This window comes from Crotalus tigris, unplaced genomic scaffold, assembly GCF_016545835.1.
Source record: "Crotalus tigris isolate CLP2741 ecotype Arizona unplaced genomic scaffold, ASM1654583v1 scf7180000018103.2265978, whole genome shotgun sequence".
Lineage (NCBI taxonomy): Eukaryota > Metazoa > Chordata > Lepidosauria > Squamata > Viperidae > Crotalus > Crotalus tigris.
The window spans coordinates 1154071-1175282 of NW_024096824.1; the positions used below are offsets into that span (position 1 = coordinate 1154071).

The following is a 21212-nucleotide window of genomic DNA, read 5'->3' on the forward strand; positions in this document are numbered from 1 at the left end:
GCACTCACGAACTTGATCTGAATTTTAGTGAGGGCTGGATTCTCTCTCTCTCTTTTTCTTGATTCACTGTGACCCAGCAGACTCACTTTTCTTTCTGGGAAGGCAGTGTGGTAGGTGGGGGGTGGGTGGGACCTTTTTTTCTTTTTCTTTACAAAACATCCAGACACACAGGCAGGCTAAATTCACCTTCTGAAATCCCTTTTGAAAAATCAGCTGAACACCCATTGCGTCATCTGGCAGAGAAAAGCAGCCTTGAGAATGAGGAAGAGCATCACAACTGAGGCCCCAGAGGACTTTTATTGACAGGACCAGACTGGGGTCGGCACTTGCTCATTACCTAATCGTTGTTGCAGCCTTTTTTTCTTTCTCTTCTGTGAATATTCCAGATGATGCCATTTCACCTTCCTGAGTCCATATTTATTTATTTAGATTGTTTTAAAGAACACTCAGATTTATTTCATCTAATAAAAAGGAAAAATGTTAAAAAACATAGAAATGACACGCTTTCTGAAATACAAGAAATCCCTACCTAACCAAACAAAAAATTGTCCTTTACTCTATTCCAAGTCCTGGATATCATTTTATCTTATTTTGTTTCTACTGCCTGGGTTTGAAACTCTGCAGGCAGAAGTGTGGTCCGTCTGACGTTCCTTCGATATATTTCAGTTCTGTTATGTGAGGGTAACAGAAAAGCAGAAGTACAATTGAGATGTTCCAGGAAGCCACACTTGCAAACTGGATGTGCAGCCCAAATCTCCCTTAAAGCACCACCTCTCCTCCTTCATTAAATTTGAATGTTTGTGATCAAAAGTTGGAAGACATACTAACCCTCTTATTCCTTGTTTCAACAAGCAATAGAATTGAATCCATGTGTGCTCCATGCCAAACTGAAGCCACTGTGAGCTTAATTTATTACATCCTCATGATGAGGATGAAAGTCATTAGACTGCAAAGAGAGGATATGCTAGATACCGAGCAGTTTCACTTTTCTCATGTCTATTAAAAAAAAAATCATATTGAAAGCAATGTGGTAGCCTTCCTGGAAAGCATATATAAAGTTACTGCCTTAACTTACAAAAGAATAATCGACATAGTTAGTCTCATACACATCCCATGTTTTTTTCCTTTGTGTGAACATTAGCTGCTCGGCAATTTATTTTATTATATTGCATTACATAAAAATGCATTATTACATGGTTTATAAGAAGGTTAAACATTAATGTTTTGAAAGCAATTTATGGGTGTCATGGGAGAGTCACTAATCAAAATAGTGATCAAATTGGAACCAGCTGTGCATGCAGTATATGAAATTGTCCCTTCCTTCCTTCCTGTAAGAAGTAAAACATGTTGTAACTTTTTTCTCAAGGTTTCAAAAATATCTGAGAGAGTTTTCAGGAATTTACTGTTTGGCTCCACTTAGTTTCTCTTAGGGCTTAAGAATAGAGTCTAAGATAAACTTATCAATTAAAAAAAATCTGATGAATATTTAAGAATATGGCCTCCATTAATCATACAGCAGATTTTATTTATTTATTTTATTTATTAAATATTTATGCTGACCATATCATCAACATTTTTAAGAAGTTAATAGTTTGGTGATAAAGGTGTTTAATAACTAAAAATTCTGGATGGCAAGTGGCCCATTGAAAAATACATTTTAAATAAGTAGAAATTGCCTGTTCTGAAAATAAAAGTTTAATGCATCTGCATCTTCCAAAAACTAGGTATGTCACAGATTTTAAACAAAACCTGCTCTTTACGGTTTTAATTGTATGATGGAGTTTTGATTAATTACGGTGAAGACATTATTAGCACATTGTTTGAGCAGTTTGCAGTTTAACCACAAAAAAGTGGCAAAGACCATACATTGAGTAAAAGCTGTTTTTAGAGTTGGATGTATATTAAATACTATATCAAATACTAAAATTTGCAATTATTTTGCAATTATTAAAATGGTGACTAGGTGCAAGCAGAAGAGATGAGACTCAGGTGAGCTGGATCATATGAGAAGCATCCTCAAGGAATACTCAAAATAATTCAAGAAATTCAAGCCCTGTGTGTCAATATCTTAAAGGAACATGAAGAAATTCACTAAATTGCAGGGGATGTCAAACAAATAAATAACAAGGGTGACTTTTTGAAACATAGAATGGGCAGTAAGGATGCACAGTATGAAGGTCGTTTAGATAACATTGTCTTATTGGACAAAATGAGCAGCATTTAAAATTTTGAGGGGAAAAAGACATAAGAAGAATAGTCCAATCTTTGGCTCAGTTAATAGGTTGGGAGGAAGAAAAGATGGATTTGGAAATAGTCATAGTCTATAGAATAAACTCCCAGTATTCTACAATTAGAAAAGTTCCAAGGGATGTGCTAACCCACTTCGTAAGGAGGAGAACAAGAGAAATAAGTTCTGGAGTTTCATTTCAAGTCTAAATTAAAGATAGACAAGATGGATATAATTGTCCTGAAAGGAATTCCTGTGAGAATTTTGAGAAAACAAAAAGCCTATGCCTTCTTAAGAAATGTTTGGAAGAAAACTTTCTTGGGACAAGTCGGAAGGGGTGATTTTCACCTATCAAGCACAGAGAATTAAATTGAATTATATAGAAAAAGCTAGTTTTTAGCCAAATATAAATTAACTATGGATCAGATACAAGAAATGATGGATACTGAAAATAAATCTGACCTGGACCCATGCCAAGCAGCAGATACATAAAAACAAGCATAGGATTTTGCTCCATCATTTGCATAAAGTTGGAGTATAAATGTATAACTTGAAACATTAGTGGAATCAATGCTCCTTCAAAGTGAAAGAAAGTATTTCAGTATTTTGAGGAAAATTAAATCCTGACATTATCTGCTTACAAGAAACACACAAAGGAGAAAAAATACTTGATTAATAAGAAATTAAGGGAATAGAATAAAAGATTAATATAGTTGTTTTATACATGAAGCTTTAGTTTAAACCAAAATTATTGTTATCAAATGAACATAGTTTGGTGCAGTTGAAGTGGTGCTGTGAGGAAAAAAAACTACTTTATTTACCAAATGAAGTCAAAGTGAAATTCTTTAAACATATTATGGGTCAGTTGTCACCCTTATAGTGAAAATTGATATATATTGGGCAATTGGAATGCAGTAATTTCCCCAATCTTTAATAGAATGTCAGCCAAAGAGATTAAACCCTATTGGTAAATTACGGAAAGGAGTTTTTTTTTTTAAGTTGATGGACAATTTAACATGGTCAGTTCTTGGAGACAGAAGAATGGACTCGCTTGAAAATATACTTCTTAGAAAAACACAAATCATTTTCAAGAATTGATATGATTTCAGTGAACTTGGCAAATAAAATCTCAAAGTGGGTATCTTACCTAAATCATTTTCAGGCCATAATCCAGTTCATTCACTACTTAAAAGAAAGATTTCACCTTTCAGATGGAGATTAAATGAGGCTGTTTTACAGAAGGAAAAGGTTATAGAGGATTGTAAAAAGAAACTGAATGAATAGTTTGATAATAATTTGGAGAAAGGTACAGACTTGAGGACTGTTTAAGATGCTAACAAAGTTGTTACTAGGGGCTACTTCATTCAATACAATGATCAGGCAAAGAAGAAATCTCAAGAAGATGTGAAGGATATTGGATGAAAGTTATATAGAAATATAGAAATTGAATTGCAGAAGACACCAATGGAGTCACAAATTTTATATCAAATTAAGTTGCTATGCCAACAACTATGTTGACTGTCCGAGAAATAAATACAAAATTGATCTATGTGATACAGAGACACTGAATTTTCAAATAAACCTAGAATACGTTTGACCTATAAATTGAGAAAAAAGAGATACAAAAATGATATAGAAGTGGATATGCCAAAAATAGATGAAAATAATTATCAAAGCTTTCACAAATCCAAAGACAACTTATAAATGAACCAATAACTACTTTTAAAAGATAAGATGCCATTAAAAGATGAAAATAGGCAAAGTACCAGGTGCAGATAGCCTTTCAAGTCAACACTATACATGTTTTGAAAACCAACCACTGAAAGATGTAATGAGTTTCAGGGATCTAGGATGCCTCAGTCCTGAGTAGAAGCCAATATTGCCTTATTTCTAAAGGATGCTACTTTGATAAAAATTATAAGCTGATTTCATTGTTAAACAATGACTATAAACTTTTTACTGCAAGGTTGAAGAAAGTTCTACAGACATTTGTTCATGAAAATCAATTTCAATTTTTGCCAAAAAGGCAATTAAAAGATAATGTGAGAATAGACTCGGATGTAATTCAATATCTACAATATCATAATGAAAAATAAGCAATGTTAATGTTTTTGAATGCAGAGAAAGACTTTGACAATTTAAATTTGGTCTTAACGTTAAAGGAAGGCATGGACTTTGGGGAGAAATTTATTCAAGAGATTGTTGATTTATACATCTCAGCAAGCTCATATCATTATCAATGGAGATTTAAGTAAGCTATGTGAGATCCAGACAGATACAAGACAATGATGTCCTTGTCTCCATTGCTTTTTATTTTAATTTTGGAGGTTCTGGACAGAGACATTAGACAAGATGAAAAAATAACGGGTGTAAAAATTAAAATTGGAGCATACACATTAAGAATTTTTACTGATGATTTAGGTTTTGTTTCTACAAACTCCCCAAAATAGTATGGAATATTTAATGAAAAAAATGAATAACTTTGTGGTGTCATGATTAATGAATGACTTGGAACCTTAACTGGCTTTAAAATAAAAAAAGAAGATGCTAGTTAAGAATATGACTGTACAAGTTCATGAAACTTCTATTGGAAAGTCAGATTTTAAGGTGGAAAAAACATCTTGAGGTGATATCGTCAACTGCAAATTCTAAATTGTTTCAAAATCTGTGACTAGGACAATATCAAAAAGTGGAATAAACTGCAACTATCTTTGTTGGATAGGATTTTTGTGATTAAGATGAATATTTTACCAAATATGTTGCTTTTATTCCAGAAGTTATCAGTATTGATGTCCAATGTTACATTTAAACAATGGAAAAAAGATACTTCTAAGTTCATATGGCAAGGGAAAAAAATAAGAATGAATATAAATTGCTTCAAGATGCTAAAGACAGAGGGTTGAGCTTAACATATTCTTAATATAACTTTGATCTGGATGAAGGATTAGGTGACCCTAAAAAAAAGATTTGGAGGGCCATGAATTTTGAATGGCACACCTATTTGTGACATAATAAAGCTAAAATAAATGCAGAATTCAATAATTATTTTGTTAGGTGTGCCATTCTAAGAGTCTAGAATGAATACAAAACAAAGTTCTCTCCTAAGATACCTCTTTGGGTGTTACCGCAGGAAACCTTTTTTAAAAAATGATAATAAGACTAATTTGATGGACCTGTGGTCAAATATATCTTTTATTCAAGGTGAATCATAACCTCAGGATGAAGAAAGTAGTCAGAATGGCATATTTGTCACTGGCTCATATACTTACAATTAAAAGAAGGATTTGCCTCAGATAAGAAAAATCATATAAAAATGAATTTGAAATTGCTCTGTGTGTTAATAATGAACATTTTGCTAAGGTTTATAAATTGTTGAAATTAAACTGGAAAATGATTATGTTTTAATGAGCTGAAAACTTTGTAACATAATGCTTGACCACTGGAAAAATATGTGGACAAATGGATTGAAATTATAATTATAATCTGAATTTTTTTTAATAAAATGTATTATTGGTATTATTTTTTTTATAAAATGTATTATTGGTACTAAATGCCTAAGAAAATCAGAAATGTACAAACATGTTTCAAATGTCTGTGGGAATGTAATTTGTAAAGAAGATACTTTTTATGATCTTTGATGAACTTGTGATAAATCAAAGAAATATTGGGGCCAAATTTTTGTCTTAATTCAGAAGATTCTTAAATATAAAACTGAAACCAGAAGTTTTCCTTTTAGGACTATTGGATAAAGAACTTTAAAAACAATTTGGAACTTTTTTTAACATATGTTGAGTGCAGCAAGACTCCTGTATGTGCAAAAATGGAAAAATGCATTAATTCCCACAGTAGAAGAATGGATGGAAAAAGTGATGGAATTGGCAGAGATGGCAAAACTGCTTTAATTAAAGGGAAGAATTTATCCAGTTTTGTTTCCACTTGGAAACCTCTTCTGGACTTTATGCTAAAACAGAAAAAAAAATGAAACTTTGATTTTAAGTTTTAATGATTAGATTAATTTTGTTGTTATAGAAACGGTTAATACTCACTACATATGTAAAGGAAAAAGTTGAAGTTGTATTTTGTATTCTACTGCACCAAAGAAAGATGAAAGTCACTATTTTTTAAAATTTCCCTTTTACATTGCACTTCTCTCCCCTTTTTTTTACTTTTCCTTATTCCCCATCATCTGTGTTCGTATTTGTATTTTATATTATAATAAACTTTATTTAAAAAATTACATTAGCATATGAAAGACCAATTGCACTTGAGAGGGAGGAAATCCATTTCTTTCTTTTGTGGGAAAAAACACTTGGATATGGCTCAAAGTTTTTTTAAACTGCTGCTAAATTCTAATTCTTTGCTGAGACAGAAAGGGAATTATTAAATACATGGGAATAGTCATATGAACTGTATATATTTCAGTTTAATTTGGAATTAATCAGTTATCCTTGTGTACTTCCCCTCCCTGAGTTAGTTGTCACAGCCATTATGTAGTTTAGTTGAATGTTTATTAATACGGTATATGACTCCACTCACTCCAGATCATAAATCATTGTCTCTGTTGCAGAACATTGGGTGAGTCTAACTGTTATATTTGATTAAAGAATCCACTGTTATGCATACTGTGGTTAGCATAAAGAATGATCTAAGCCAGACATGTCAAACTCGTGATGTCACGTGACGTCGTAAGATGTATCGAACTTTTTCCCCATTGCCAGCAATGGGGTGGGTGCAGTTTCCTCGTGATGCATCCGGCTTGTGGGCTGGCAGTTTGACACCCCTGATCTAAGCCATCTTCTTAAGATACAGATTTCTTTCAATGCTTCACCCTTATTCTTCTCCTTAAATACCAATTAATTCATTGTTTTTCAAACTTTTGATTTTGATTAGCATTACTTACCAGGCATCAAATAGGCCTGATAAAACAGAGAGCACTTATTGGCCTTAGAAATGTACAAAATATTGATCACAATGCTTACTGAAAGCATTTCATATTAGATTTGATGTTAGTGCAGCTTAACAATTAAATTTAATATAAGTAAACAAGGTTGGAAAGAAACCGGCAGTTCAGTGCCAATTATTTGACTGCACACAACGGGAAACAAAAACAACCCAGTTATGTGAATGAATGTAGTTTTGTGGCTTAAAGAGGGAGCCAGGAAAGCCTTTTCTGAGGTCCAAATCTTGCATCCATCTACAGTTGTTAGGTATTCAAGACCTCCATCTCAGCCATCCATTTGAAAAACGAAAATAGTAGTAGTGATTTAACTAGTCATTAATTCTTTCAAGAAGACAATTGTGTATTAAAATGTTTGAACATTTGAAATTCTGTGTTAATGTGAAAGCCTGGTAGATGTACAATTTCTGGAAATTTTTAAAGTAACAAAAATGTTTGGGATGGAAATGAAATTGAGGGAAAATTGGTATGTGTGTATATGTATGTATGTTTATAGGTGTGTGTGGGTGTATGTATATACACATGCGCCCAATAGTACCTTGATACTCAACTGCTTTGAAACTCATCAAATTTGGTACAGGTAGTCCTCAACTTACAACAATTAATTTAGTGACCGTTCAAATGTACAACGGCACTGAAAAAAGTGACTTATGACATTTTTCACACTTATGACCGTTGCAGCATCCCTAGGGTCACATGATCAGAATTTGGATACTTGGCAACTGGTTCATATTTATGATGATTGCAGTGTCCTGAAACACACACAGAGAGAGAGAGAGAGAGAAAGAGTGCATATGTGTAGCACTCTACAACTCTGAAGTCATTATATAAAATATAGATAATTTGGTAGGAATGTGTCTATATATTATTTAGTAAATAATTATAAATATATTTACCTTTTTTCAAAACTATGAGCTTTATGAACTCTAAGGAATACAGCATCTCTTCATTGTTTCTTCTTTGGGAATAATTGGGAGGCAAATAGTTGCATTGAAAACAAAAGAAATCATCATCATTGAAGTGCTATAAAAATTACATATTTGGAACCTTGTCCTTCACTATATCAGATACTCAAAACATTAATTTTAAATGGAATAAAAAGGGAAATCACTTTTTCTGCAAAACCCCAAGTGGAAATACTGAACTTTTTTCATAAGTGGAAAGATTGCAGATTTTGGGGTTGTACTTTAACAAAACATTGTTATTGTTAGTTGTGAAGTTGTGTCCGACCTATTGCTACCCCATGGACAACGTTCTTCCAGGCTTCCTGTCCTCTACCATCTTCTGGAGTCCATTTAAGCTCACGCCTACTGCTTCAGTGACTCCATCCAGCCACCTCATTCTCTGTCGTCCCATTCTTCTATTGCCCTCAATCTTTCCCAGCATTTGACTCTTCTCCAGTGAGTCCTTCCTTCTCATTAGGTGGCCAAACTACTTGAGTTTCAACTTCAGGATCTGGCCTTCTAAAGAGCAGTCAGGGTTGATCTCCTTTAGGACTGACCAGTTTGATCACCTTGCAGTCCAGGGGACTTGCAAGAGTCTTTTCCAGCACCAGAGTTCAAAGGCCTCAATTCTTTTGCGCTCAGCCTTTCTTATGGTCCAACTTTCACAGCCATACATTGCAACTGAGAAAACCATGGCCTTGACTAAACAGAAACATAAACAAAATGTAAACCTCCTTAAATCTTCTGCTTTACAAGAAGCTATTTCATCATAATAATATCAGGCCAATAAATAATTGAATAATAAAGGAAGGAATAAATAATTATTCCTTCAAATTTATTATACCTCTACCATAGAAACATTTCTGAGGGGTTCTAGCAGATTTTTAAAAGATATTTTTTTGGGAACTAATTTAACTACTAACTCATGTGAACCATATTTAACATCACTTAATGTCTGAAGCCATTGATTGGGCAAGAGGACCCCCTAGTTTTCTCTTCCAGATTTCTTATAAATTTTCCACATTTATTTTTGTCATTCAAAAATATTTTATATGAAGTAATAAACCAGTCTTAATAAAACCCTTTTCCAATACGCTCAGTGCTTCTGGAAGAGGCTGCAAGGACATTAGTATTAAACAGTTCTTATTTTATATGTAACCTTTATTATTTTTTTTATAAATAATTCAAATGGCAAATGTATATAATACTCCTTCCTCTTCCTATTTTTTCCATAACAACAACTAGATGAGGTGGGTTGGGCTGAAAGAAAGTGATGGGTCCAAACCAGTTCGCTTTTATGTCTAAGTTGGGACTGGAACTCCCAACTTGCCATCATTTTTTAATATCAGGAATGAATGAAGGGTCAAGATAGAGTGCTTTACTGAAATTAATGAAGCTTATGATAACACTGAGAATTGTATAGAGTGCCTTCTGTTACATGATGCATCACTTCTTGCAATATACTATTTAAATGTTTTCTTTGGAGCCTCAGATGTTTTCTGATGTTCTTAATTTTGTGGGAATGAAACCACTGGGCACATCTCAAATTGTAACTTAATTTGTGTTCATATATAGGCAATTTTTGGGGTGGGTTTGGGATATTTATAGTATATTCTACATCTTAAGACTTTTACTGTTACTAAAATAGAATGGGGTCACATTATGACCCTTCATAAATATTTGGCTGTTTTAAAGAGATGTTATGCCAAGATTAGTCCCTTGGGGTTGTTATCTTAATTTTGTTTTGGTTAAACAATTTTGTTTAAGACTCAGGAATCCCTTGAGTTGAATGGCTAATAATCTCTCTCCAAAAAGTACTTCAAGCAATTTGGATTTGGAGTTCCAAAGGATGAATCTGCACATTTTTTTAATGCAGCACAGATAGAAAAAGCAGATGCTACTTGATAATTGCAGCCCATGACCTTGCCTACAAACTCTTCAGCTTAAATTGCTATAAACTGTTAACAGCTTGGTCAAAGATATTCTAATCTCCCTCTGAAACTGCTAGATCTCTTTTCACATTTCTTTCATTTGCCCCTTAACTTTTTTCTTGGTTTCTTCCAAATCCTCAGTTGTTCCTGACACTAAAATATGTGGATGTTTCTTGTGCTAATCACCCATTTGCAGATATTGGCATCCCATAGTCACTGTACTGAAGATGGATAAATTGGTGGGCTAAACTTTACTCCTTTAAATTAAAAGTGTTATGGCTCATGTGTTTTTTGATTTATCAGTTTACTATATTTACCAGTTTACTACATTATTCTAAAATAAAATAGAAACAACTCTATGAAAACATGATACAATAAACAGTTCTTTTAAATTCTTTTTATCAATTAATGAGACTTAGACAAAGCTTGGCTCACACTGCTGGACATAGGCTGGCAGATAGTTCTAAAATTGGCAATATAATTAATTGACTGCATTAAGGAAGAACCAATTAGAGGTACTTTAAACAACTTAGGTGGCTTGTTATCTCAGCTTCTGATATTCTGTATTATATTTCTCCAAAAGTTTTCCCGACCCTTATAATTGACTTGGGATTTTAGTGAGTCACTGATGGTAAAATGGACATGGCAAAATACTTTTGGGCTAGTACCTTTATTCTTTGTCTTCCCAAGATGCATCCTTTTGAGACCATTTAGATACTTAGCTGAAAAATAAGAAATAGGATTCTAACTTTGAAATTATACGCATTATAGAGTGGAAGTTCTCGGGGAGTGGTTGAAATTGTAGTAGAGTATTTGATTCCTTCTTTGACAAAAATTCATCTGTCATAAATAAATAGCAAAGATCCAAAGGAATTGCAAAAAACCAAGGTACTTGACAGAACTTAAAAAAACTTAGAGCAAAAAGAGTTGCCAGTGAATTATGAGTCAGAAACCAAATAAAAATGTATGAGTAAATTGAAGAAGAGTCAACCTTTAGCCGGTCAGGATCGAACTCCTGGCTTTGGGCAAAGTTAGTCTGCAATACTACATTCTAACCACTACACCAAATCTGGAACTTGCTTCTTAGCAAATGGAAGAGGGTTATCCTCCTATAATTCTTCCTTTCTCCTTTTCTAGAGTTACTGTGGTTATATAGATGTTATATACATACTTAAATATTATTCTGAACAATTTTTTTCTCTTAGGATCCTGTGAAGAACATTCCTGACTCACATGAAATTACCCTCCACCATGGCACAAAAACAGTAAGCAACTCAATATCTCTCTTTCCTAGATCTGCCCAATACAATTTAAATAGGTTTAGGATAGAATATGTTGACCCTGAGAAGAAAATAAGTCCTGTGAAAAAAAGTAGGAGCACTTGCATCCAGATTTGATCATACATAGAGTAGAAATTCCTAAGAATCCAGTTAACTGGCTAATTTAAGAGAAAAGAAATAAATTCTAAACTTCAAATGTATGCATTTCAGTTGAAGTTACGTGTACTAAAACCAACTTTTCTATGAAAAACATATTTAAATCACACATAAAACATATATATGCACATATTCTTGTATGTATGTATATATATAATACATATACATACATATACACAGACACATACATACATACATATATACGCATGTATATATTTGACAAATTAAGTGGGTTTATCATTCATTTTCACTTCTTGCTTTATAGGTCTCTGCTTTAGGATTGGATCCATCGGGTGCCCGTTTGATAACTGGAGGCTATGACTATGACATTAAATTTTGGGATTTTGCTGGAATGGATGCATCTCTTCAAGCTTTTAGGTCTCTGCAACCATGTGAATGGTATGTCATGATGCTTTCCCCCCAAATATATTAATAACTCACTAGAATAATGTGTGGGCCAATACTTTTGAGATAAAAAGACTCAGAAATATGTAACCATATTTGGAAGAATAATAATAAAATGACTACTGAACATGTGCTATTTCTTTCTCACATATTTATATTTTTAGATCATAAAACTCAAAGTTTCTTACCTTAACATCTAGAAATGAGAAGTTCTCAAAAACAATAGTCATTGAAATCTTAATGGGGTTAAGATCACAAAATAGTTTTAAGATGAAATAAAGAATACTTAAAAAGTGATGCTCTCCAATAGTAGCTCAACAATACCTAGAAGATATTGCATTGCAAAGTCTGATGTAAATAATTGATATTGAGTTGGTGCTTACGAGATTAAGATGAATCACATCAATAGCACCATTTTCTGATGTGGAAAAGAGCAGAAAAGGGAAGGATAAAGATACCCATTTAGCAACCACAATTGGAACTGGCAATTCGGTTGTTAAGTGAAATGGTTGCTTAATGAAACAGCAAATGTGTGCTTATGATCTTACCTCAATTTTCTTTTGGTTTACAGACCTGCAAAGGTTGTAAATGCAAGGATTGGTCGTAAAAGTGACTTTTCCATTATAATTGTAAATGATTCCTAAATGAAGCAGTCACTAAACAAGGGTTATTTGCATTTGAAAAAAATGGATTAGAAATTGCTGTACATCTACTAAAATGGATCTGTCAATTATTATTCAACTTGGAAATATTTCATATACTCTCAAACTGATGTAGCATAAGATATTCTGCCATTTTTTATTTTGTAAGTACGGACTTGGCAATTTTGTGTTTAATTGTTAGTATTTAACTTTGGTTCCGTAATTTTTCAGTCACCAGATAAAGTCTTTGCAGTACAGCAGCACTGGAGACGTCATTCTTGTTGTTGCCGGTAATTCTCAAGCTAAGGTCCTTGACAGAGATGGCTTTCCTGTGATGGAGTGTGTGAAGGGGGACCAGTATATTGTAGATATGGCAAACACTAAGGTAGGTAGATAAATTTAGAGCTTGAATAATGTAATTTTAGAGATTTTTTTTCCTCATGTTCTTGTGAAATATTGTAACATTCGTTGAAAAATACAAAACATATTTTTCTAAAATACATACATTTTAAATAAAGCAAACAGCTAATGTTGTTTTGACTACTAGTACACTCATGTTGGGAGCACTAAAGCGCTTTGGGTTGAAAGGATTGAATGATGACATCACCGTTGCCCAGGAATGCCCAGTTGGGGGCTCCTTTCATGTCCCCAGCAGGACATGGAAAGGAGCTGGAGCAAAGGATGGGAGCTCATCACACCCCTTGGTAGCATTCAGGTCTTGAACAAGAGCTTTCTGCTGGTCAAACCAGCATCCTAACTATGCGAGCCACTGTGCTGCTACAGGATATTGGATAATAATTATGTTTGCTTGTTGCAGTATTTAGAAAAGAAGAGAACAAATAATTTGTTTCATTAAATGTTAAATGTAATTTATTGTGTATTATATTCACACCTTCTGTTCCTCATCCTAGGGACACACAGCAATGCTTAATACAGGCTGTTGGCATCCAAAAATAAAAGAGGAATTTTTAACATGTTCCAATGATGGGTAAGTAATTTTTCAAGTATTCACAGAGTAGACTTTCTACTTTGCAGAATTTAAGATGTTTACCAACTGGGTCTATTTTCTTTCTCATGCTAAAGGATACTAATTATCTCTGAAGCTAATTTATGAAATATTCATAGGTTATATATCTCTTAATTTGGGAAGCTCAGTTCATATTTAACAGCAAATATAAATGCTAGTCATGGTTAAGAACTGTTAGCTACATTGTTTTTGCTTAGCTTCTTTTTCCATGATGTAGTTCTTAGAAGCAGAATAATATCCAGTAATTATTATTAATAGAAATGATTGCGCTAATATAAGACATGTGACCTTTTTAGGATTAAAGATCTTGGCTTTCAAATAACATGCCAAGCTGCATTCTTAAAGGAATCACTGTGGATGTTATTCTGCTAGTTGTATTGGTGGGTATTCATCTCGCTTCTTTAAGCCATTGAGTCAGTTCTGTCTGAAGATGTTTCCATGGACATGTGGCCAGTATGACATCACTCCACAGCACAAAGCGTATGGCAAAACATGGAATGCTATTAACCTTCTTATCTACCGTATATGCCGGCGTACAAGGCGACCCGGCGTATAAGACGACCCCCGTCTTTATAGCCAGGCCCCATTCCTAGAACAAAGCGTATGGCAAAACATGGAATGCTATTAACCTTCTTATCTACCAGTATTTCCGGCGTATAAGACGACTCGGTGTATAAGACGACCCCCATCTTTGGCGCCGATTTCAACGCTCGCGGAAGTCGCCTTATACGCCGACATTTATGGTATTTATCTAGTTGCAGAGCCAAAGTTTCAGGGGGAAGTACATTGTAGTCCTCGGGTTTCAGATAATATACCTTTATCTGTGATTTCTGTTTCTGTTTTAGATTGTAGATTTGAAAATTAGATATTATGCCAAATTAAATATTTAAATTATGGTTTGCCATATTATTACAAATGACTCCTCCATTTAGCTTCAGTAGAGTACAGATAATCCTCAACATACAACAGTTCATTTAGTGACTGTTCAAAGTTAAAAATGGCACTAAAAAAAGTGACCATTTTTCATACTTTTGGCCATTGCAGCATCCCCAGGGTCACATGATCAAAATTCAGACACTTGGCAACTGACTCTTATTTATGACAGTTGCAATGTCCCGAGGTCATGTGGTCACCTTTTGCAACTTTCTCATATGCAAATTCAGTGTCAACGCTGCAAGTACTGTATATTCTTGCTTTGACGTTATGCAGAACTGTCTGGTATTTTTAGAGTTAATGCAGAGCAGAAGAGGGTAAAGGGAAAGAGAGAGGAAGGAAACCTTTGACCTTCATACTAATTGGATAACCGTGATATATGACAGCTAATTTGGGGAGGGAACATGTTGATAATTTAATTGCTCAGGGGAAGAGAATTTAGATCTTGGCATACCTCCGTTATGCCTGTGCCGACATTTTGTAACAATAAAGGACTTTTAGGAAAATCAATGCCTGGAAGTTCTTTGAAGTGTTTCATTAGCCGGAACCATAACAGTCAGTGGGAACCCAGATTCACTTCACAACCAAGTTCCTAACTTAACAAGTGCAGTGATTCACTTAACAATTGTGGCAAGAAAGGTTATAAAATGGGGCAAAACTCACTTAACAACTTTCTCACTTAGCAACAGAAATGTTGGGCTTAATTGTGGCTGTAAGGCAAGGACTGCCTGTAGTTCATTTTAATTTTGAAGTACCGGTACCTTCTGAAATACACAATTCCAAGGGCACACAAAAAAAACTCTATTAAATTTGGTTGAAATGCAGAAGGAAATCCTTTAGACAGGAGTTTTCCATCACTGAGTACTTGCTCTTAGGTCTGAATGACCAATTATTTAAAACTTCCATGATAGGAACTTAAAGAGATTGATCTTTACCCAATTAAAACAATAACAAAATCAAATGTGTCTGGAGGATTTGTTGTTATTTCTAAGCCCAATAAGATATTACGAACGTTCTGTTCTCAGCAGAAAATACTTAACATTTCAAATCCCATTAAGTTTCGAACTAATCATTTTGGTCACTTAGGGTTACAAGCATTTAAGAATGTTACCATTCCATCAATTTAAAACTTAAGTTGTTTTTTTTCTTGGAGGATAGCTTTTGACATTGAAATATATATATATATATATATATATATATATATATATATATATATATATATATATATATATATATATATATAAATGCCCAACCTTTCCTGTTTTTTTAAAAATATGTTTAGTATTATACTGTACCAAATATGGGTTCATTTCATGCTGAATTTTCTACCATGCTTAATTGTCTAAAACGTATGTAAATGGTGACATAAATGGATATATTGTTATATTCCCCAAAACACCAAACTGCCTTACGTAATAAAAAAAATATTTGAAGCAATTCAGTTTGAAGCTTTAAGACTTGTATGTTCACTTGCCAGAAGTTAGGACTTAAAGTGGAGCAGTGCAGTACCAGACATTTTATAGATTAACAGGAGTAATTTGTCAGAATGACAGAATTACTTTTCATGCTAATTGAAGTGAAAACTTCCTCAGACATTAGCTGTGCTTTAACAACGGGTTTTCCAAGCACTCTTTCACTGTATGTAAAGTTCTTGGAAGGTAGAAGTTTTTGTTGTTTTCCAAGTTGCAAATGTTTATTTGTTTGGCCAAATAAGTAGAAGGTTGTGTAATCCTGCCAAGGATTGGATATGGATATGGGGACAGATCTTCTTGGAGAAAATCTGTCTATGTAATCACTATATAAATCACTAAACCAGGGCTAGGCAACCTTGGCTCTTTTATGACTCGTGGACTTCAACTCCCAGAATTTCTGAGCCAGCTATGCTCAGGAATTCTGGGAGTTGAAGCCCACGAGTCATAAAAGAGCCAAGTTTGCCTACCCCTACACTAAACAATACCAACTTGAAGACACATAACTGATCAATCAATGGGACGAAGCCACCCACATAGAATCAGTCTGCTGCAAAAGATGGCACAGATGCAATTTCACATCCAAATCTACGTTTAATTTGAAGCTACTTGGACTTGACATTTTTTCCCCATGCTATATATACACCGTGGCATATTGATTTTTGTTCAAGCACATTGCCCAACTAGAGTATGTTTTAATTAGATGGATTTTATTTGATAGTTGAACATATTCAGATTTCTTAATGCAAATCTTCAGTCTTAGGGATAGTATCTCCTGAACTCTTAAATAAATAGAAATTGTTTCAGAAATGATTAATTGAGTAAAACATATTATAGATAAAATTCAGCATACATAAATCTCCAACAAACTAAAAGGTTTTTTTAGAGCAAGGTAATTATTCTTTCTCTGTGAAAATAAAAAGAAAATATAGCGTAAGTTCTCTAAAAGAAACCTGAAACACTATTATATAGCTTTACCAATCCTACTTATTTTTCTTTGACTTGGGAATAGATCTTAAAAGAATATGGTATACAGATAGTCTTCAACTTACAACTTCAGAATTTCCATTGCTAAGCAATGCGGTTGTAAAGCAAGACATCATGTTCGCTGCACTCAGTTGTTCAGTCCCTAGTCATCTTGTGACTAGACTACTGTAATGCGCTCTATATGGGGCTACCCTTGAACAGCATTTGGAAGCTACAGGAGGTGCAGAGTACAGCAGTACAGGCAGTTTTGCGTGCCTGAAAAATGGCCCCTATAACACCACTGCTCCGCAAGCTGCATTGGTTACCAGTCTGATTCTGGGTGCAATTCAAGGTGTTGGTGATCACCTTTAAAGTCCTTCATGGCAAGGATCCAGGTTACTTGAGGGACCGTCTCACCTCACTGAGATTGGCCCATATCACTCATGCTGGCAGAGTCCCATCAGCCCAATTATTCCAACTGACAGGGTCCAGAAGGAGGGCCTTCTTTGTGTTGCTCCTGCCCTCTGGAACATCCTGCCCCCCTATGTGAGGTTGGCCCCAACCCTCCTATCTTTTCAGTGGGGGAACAGCGCAGTGGAGCTGGTTGATTGAGTAGTAACAGATTCAATCTCCCCTTTACTCTGTCTCCTGCCCTCCCCATGTCTCTTTGGTTTTAATGTTTGTTTTTAACTATTTATGTTTTAGCTTAGATGTAATTATAAGTGACATAGAGCTACCCTATGATTAGATGGGCAGCCAGTAAATTTTACAAACAAAGAAACAAATAAATAAATATGTTGCCCCATTGTTCAACAACCTCAATCCTAGAACTCCCAGTTGCCATCATTAACTGAGAATTATGGGTTGTTAAATGGAAGGGATCCTAGGTAAGGAGTGCTGGGGTGCTGCAAGGGAGGGGGGCTTGGGGTACTGAAACTTCCCCCAGATTATCTCCCATTCCATCTCGCCTTTTGGAATGCCCTGAAAAGTGTGACTAAAGTAGAGGCTTCTTATTACCTACATCTGATTATCCCAGGGCTTCATAACACTTTTTCCAAAAAGACAGTGAATGTTGGTGTTCAATAAAGACATTGCACAGTTTTTTTAATTGATTTTCTTAATCTGAATCTCTTCAACTATGTAGATGACTCTATTGAACATATAGTATTGCAAAGTTACAGATAATTCCAAAGAGTTCATAGACTTTCTATCAATATTTTAATATTTCATAACGAAATACCTTACATTGGTTAGAGGAAAAATTACTAATTTCTTAAGCAACTTTTTTACCAAGTGAGGTAAAGTTAAAGGTACGATTTCATAAAAATATTTCAATTGTTTTTGTAAGAAATATGAAAGACCTCTCTTAGACATATAATAATTAAAGAGCTCTTAAACGGAATCCAAGGCACAGTAAATGTGATTTATTTGAGATTTGTAAACTTTCTTTAAATTCACAAGAAGAAAAAGCTAGCTGACCCTCATTATATCTTCCAGAAGGGAATTTCTCAGTTCTGTGATGCTCTAACTATCCTAAACCTCATATCAAAGGGGGAATTCTGTGTGTGGTACCTCCCTTTAGAAAATTAAGCAATCTCTCAAGTTTTTCTAGAAATTCATATATTTGGTTGTGATACTCCAGCATTACGTGAGATGAATGTTTACTTAACCACTTTAAGTCTTAGTTATGACTAAATGCGACTATACATTTCATAGCATCCTAACAGTGAATACCATTGATCACAAGTTGCGCAGCATTGTATCTACAACTTACAGTAGTCATGAAATGGGTTGGCAATGTCTGTATTCATCCCATTTCTTCAACTGTTGGCAGTCATTGGAATTTATCTTGAGAGAACTAAAGATTTGTATTTCTATATTCATCCTAGTGATGGTGATAAGACCTTTTCTGTTTCCTTTTAACTAAAAATATAAATATATAAAACTGAATGTTTAATTTATAAGTTTCCATTAGTTGCTTCAATCTTTCTCAGTTATTTTTTATACCATCCATTTTCTTTTTGGCTACGTGTTAGTTTCTTGATACTGAATTGTTTACAACAAATGCTCTTACATATGCTGACTGCTGGGTGGTGGTAGTCATATGCTGTGTAATGTTAACAGCCTTTGTGTTTTTAGAGAGAGAACTGGTCTCACAAAGATTTCTGGTTTCCATCACCTTCAAGAATAGGAACTCCAGGGTTATTCCCAAAATCTCTGTTTTTGTTGGCAGTGTGTTTTCTGAGTGGCTAATAGAAACAAATTCACCGTATTCTTTCAGGTGATATATTTAATGCCTGAGGAAATAATTCACTGTTATTACTATAGCCAATAATCTATGAGACGTGGGTTTTGTTCTGAAGAACAATCAATTTTTCTTATATTTTAAAAGTGTAACTATAGTTTTGAGTGTTTGTTTAAAAAGCAATGAAAAACAAATGAGGAAATGCTGATCAATGAATGTATATTAAAAAGCCATTTATTATGCCAAAGGGAAATTTGGGGATGACAAGTATAAGTATTCACAGTCATACAAAACAAACATAATTGCTTTTATTGCTGATGTTATTTGGCACTGAGGAGAAGTTGCAGATATTTTCTAATAAATTAACAACTAAATACAATAGAAATATGTTCTTAAAAGTTACCCAGTGTGTTATACAATAACCAAAATAGCAATGTCTCTGTTTCGGTGCCATTGCAGAAAGATATCTCCAAACCCATAAGGTATTTTGTCTCCTCTTTTGCCTAATGGAAGGAACTCAGTAATTCTATCACTGGAACTGCCTCCATTAGCCAAACAGATTATCCACTGTGGAGTACAAATCTATTCCACAATAGGGAGAAGAAGAGAGGACTTTAGTCTACTAAGGATAGGATGTTATCCCACTGTATTGACGCTGCATTCTGAGCCTGATATTTTTTTTATTTAATTTTTTAATGTTGCCCATCTCCCTTACAAGTTGTCTCTGGGTGGCTTACAGGTTATAAAACAAATAAAAAATTGGTCAAAGATTGAAACAACACAGAGTTCAAATATTATTAAGTGCTGTACCAAAACCGAACTGAGAAAGCTAAGAGCCAGAGGGGATGGGGACAAGGTCTTCTTACCCCATCAGCCACCTATTTATATTGGCACTACATTCTCTGAATCACCATAATTATTTATTTATAAATAAAGCAGGTATTAATTATAAGGCAAATATTTATTTGATAAATGAATAAAGTAATAAAATACTTATAAGCAGATGCTTAGATTGGAAAATACAGATCCATATTCTCTAAGGATTTTTCCTCTTTTTAAATGTTTTAAACTCAAATTAATGTGTGTGTGTGTGTGTGTGTGTGTGTGTGTGTATCGGTAGTTTTGAATTAAGTTACACATGTGTTCTGGAGATGAGTAATTCATGAAATTCCCAAGTAAGCTGTCTCTTGTCATTTATATGATCTCACATCTTAGTTTGAGCAATAGAAGAGTATTGTATCTCTTTAGATTGTTTTCTGTGGAGATTCTCAGTCATCCAGGTCATGGTTGTCCCAAAGGTACTTTTTCAAAGGCAACCAGACTTCCTTTGTTTTTGCTTGAAGACGTTCTCTTCTCATCCAAGAAGCTTCTTCAGTTCTGACTGATTTTTTTTTCAGTCAGAACTGAAGAAACTTTTTGCATGTGAAGCAAAATGTCTTCAAGCAAAAACAAAGAAAGTTCAGTCACCTTTGGAAAAGCACCTTTGGGACCTTCAGATTGTTATGTGAGTGAAAGCAGGAGCGTCCTACATGCTAATCTCCATGTTTGTAATAAGACCAGCATGTGGCAGTTAAGATTTCATTGTCGTTGCACCCTGAAAGTGATACCTCCATAAATGCTATCATACCAGCTCCATACCTTGTTAAGTTCTACTGTTTTATGTACCTAAAGTTTATGGGCCATTCAATTTGACAGCAGCTGAATTGTCATAAAATCAAATAACATTCCTACCTGATAATGTGGTTTAGAAAGAAATATTTATTGATTTGTCTTGATTCTCATGTTTTTCTAGTGTCTGGTTCTAAACCTTCCTAGTGGTTTATAACAAAAGTGATAGTAAAGCCTTCTGATTCCAAATCATTTCAACAGTTAAATCAGGCTTTTTATGCTGGAAGTAGGACAAAATGTTGCTATGATGAAACATGGGAAATATAAAACTTTTGTCTATGAAAGGCTATGCTAGTATTGATGTGAGCTCTGTTTAACTGAAAGTCCATTTCTTTACTACTGCTATGTAAATGTGTAAATTCT

At 34.2% G+C, this 21212-nt stretch overlaps 1 protein-coding gene across 1 annotated transcript in view; it reads left to right on the top strand.

Moving 5' to 3' along the window:
* WDR70 (WD repeat domain 70) overlaps positions 1 to 21212 on the top strand; it is a 118604-nt gene that overhangs the window by 13982 nt on the left and 83410 nt on the right. Inside the window, exons 6-9 of the mRNA XM_039347924.1 lie at positions 11265 to 11324; positions 11761 to 11894; positions 12773 to 12926; positions 13453 to 13529. Coding sequence (XP_039203858.1) covers positions 11265 to 11324; positions 11761 to 11894; positions 12773 to 12926; positions 13453 to 13529 — 425 coding nt within the window. The remainder of the gene's footprint in view (positions 1 to 11264; positions 11325 to 11760; positions 11895 to 12772; positions 12927 to 13452; positions 13530 to 21212) is intronic.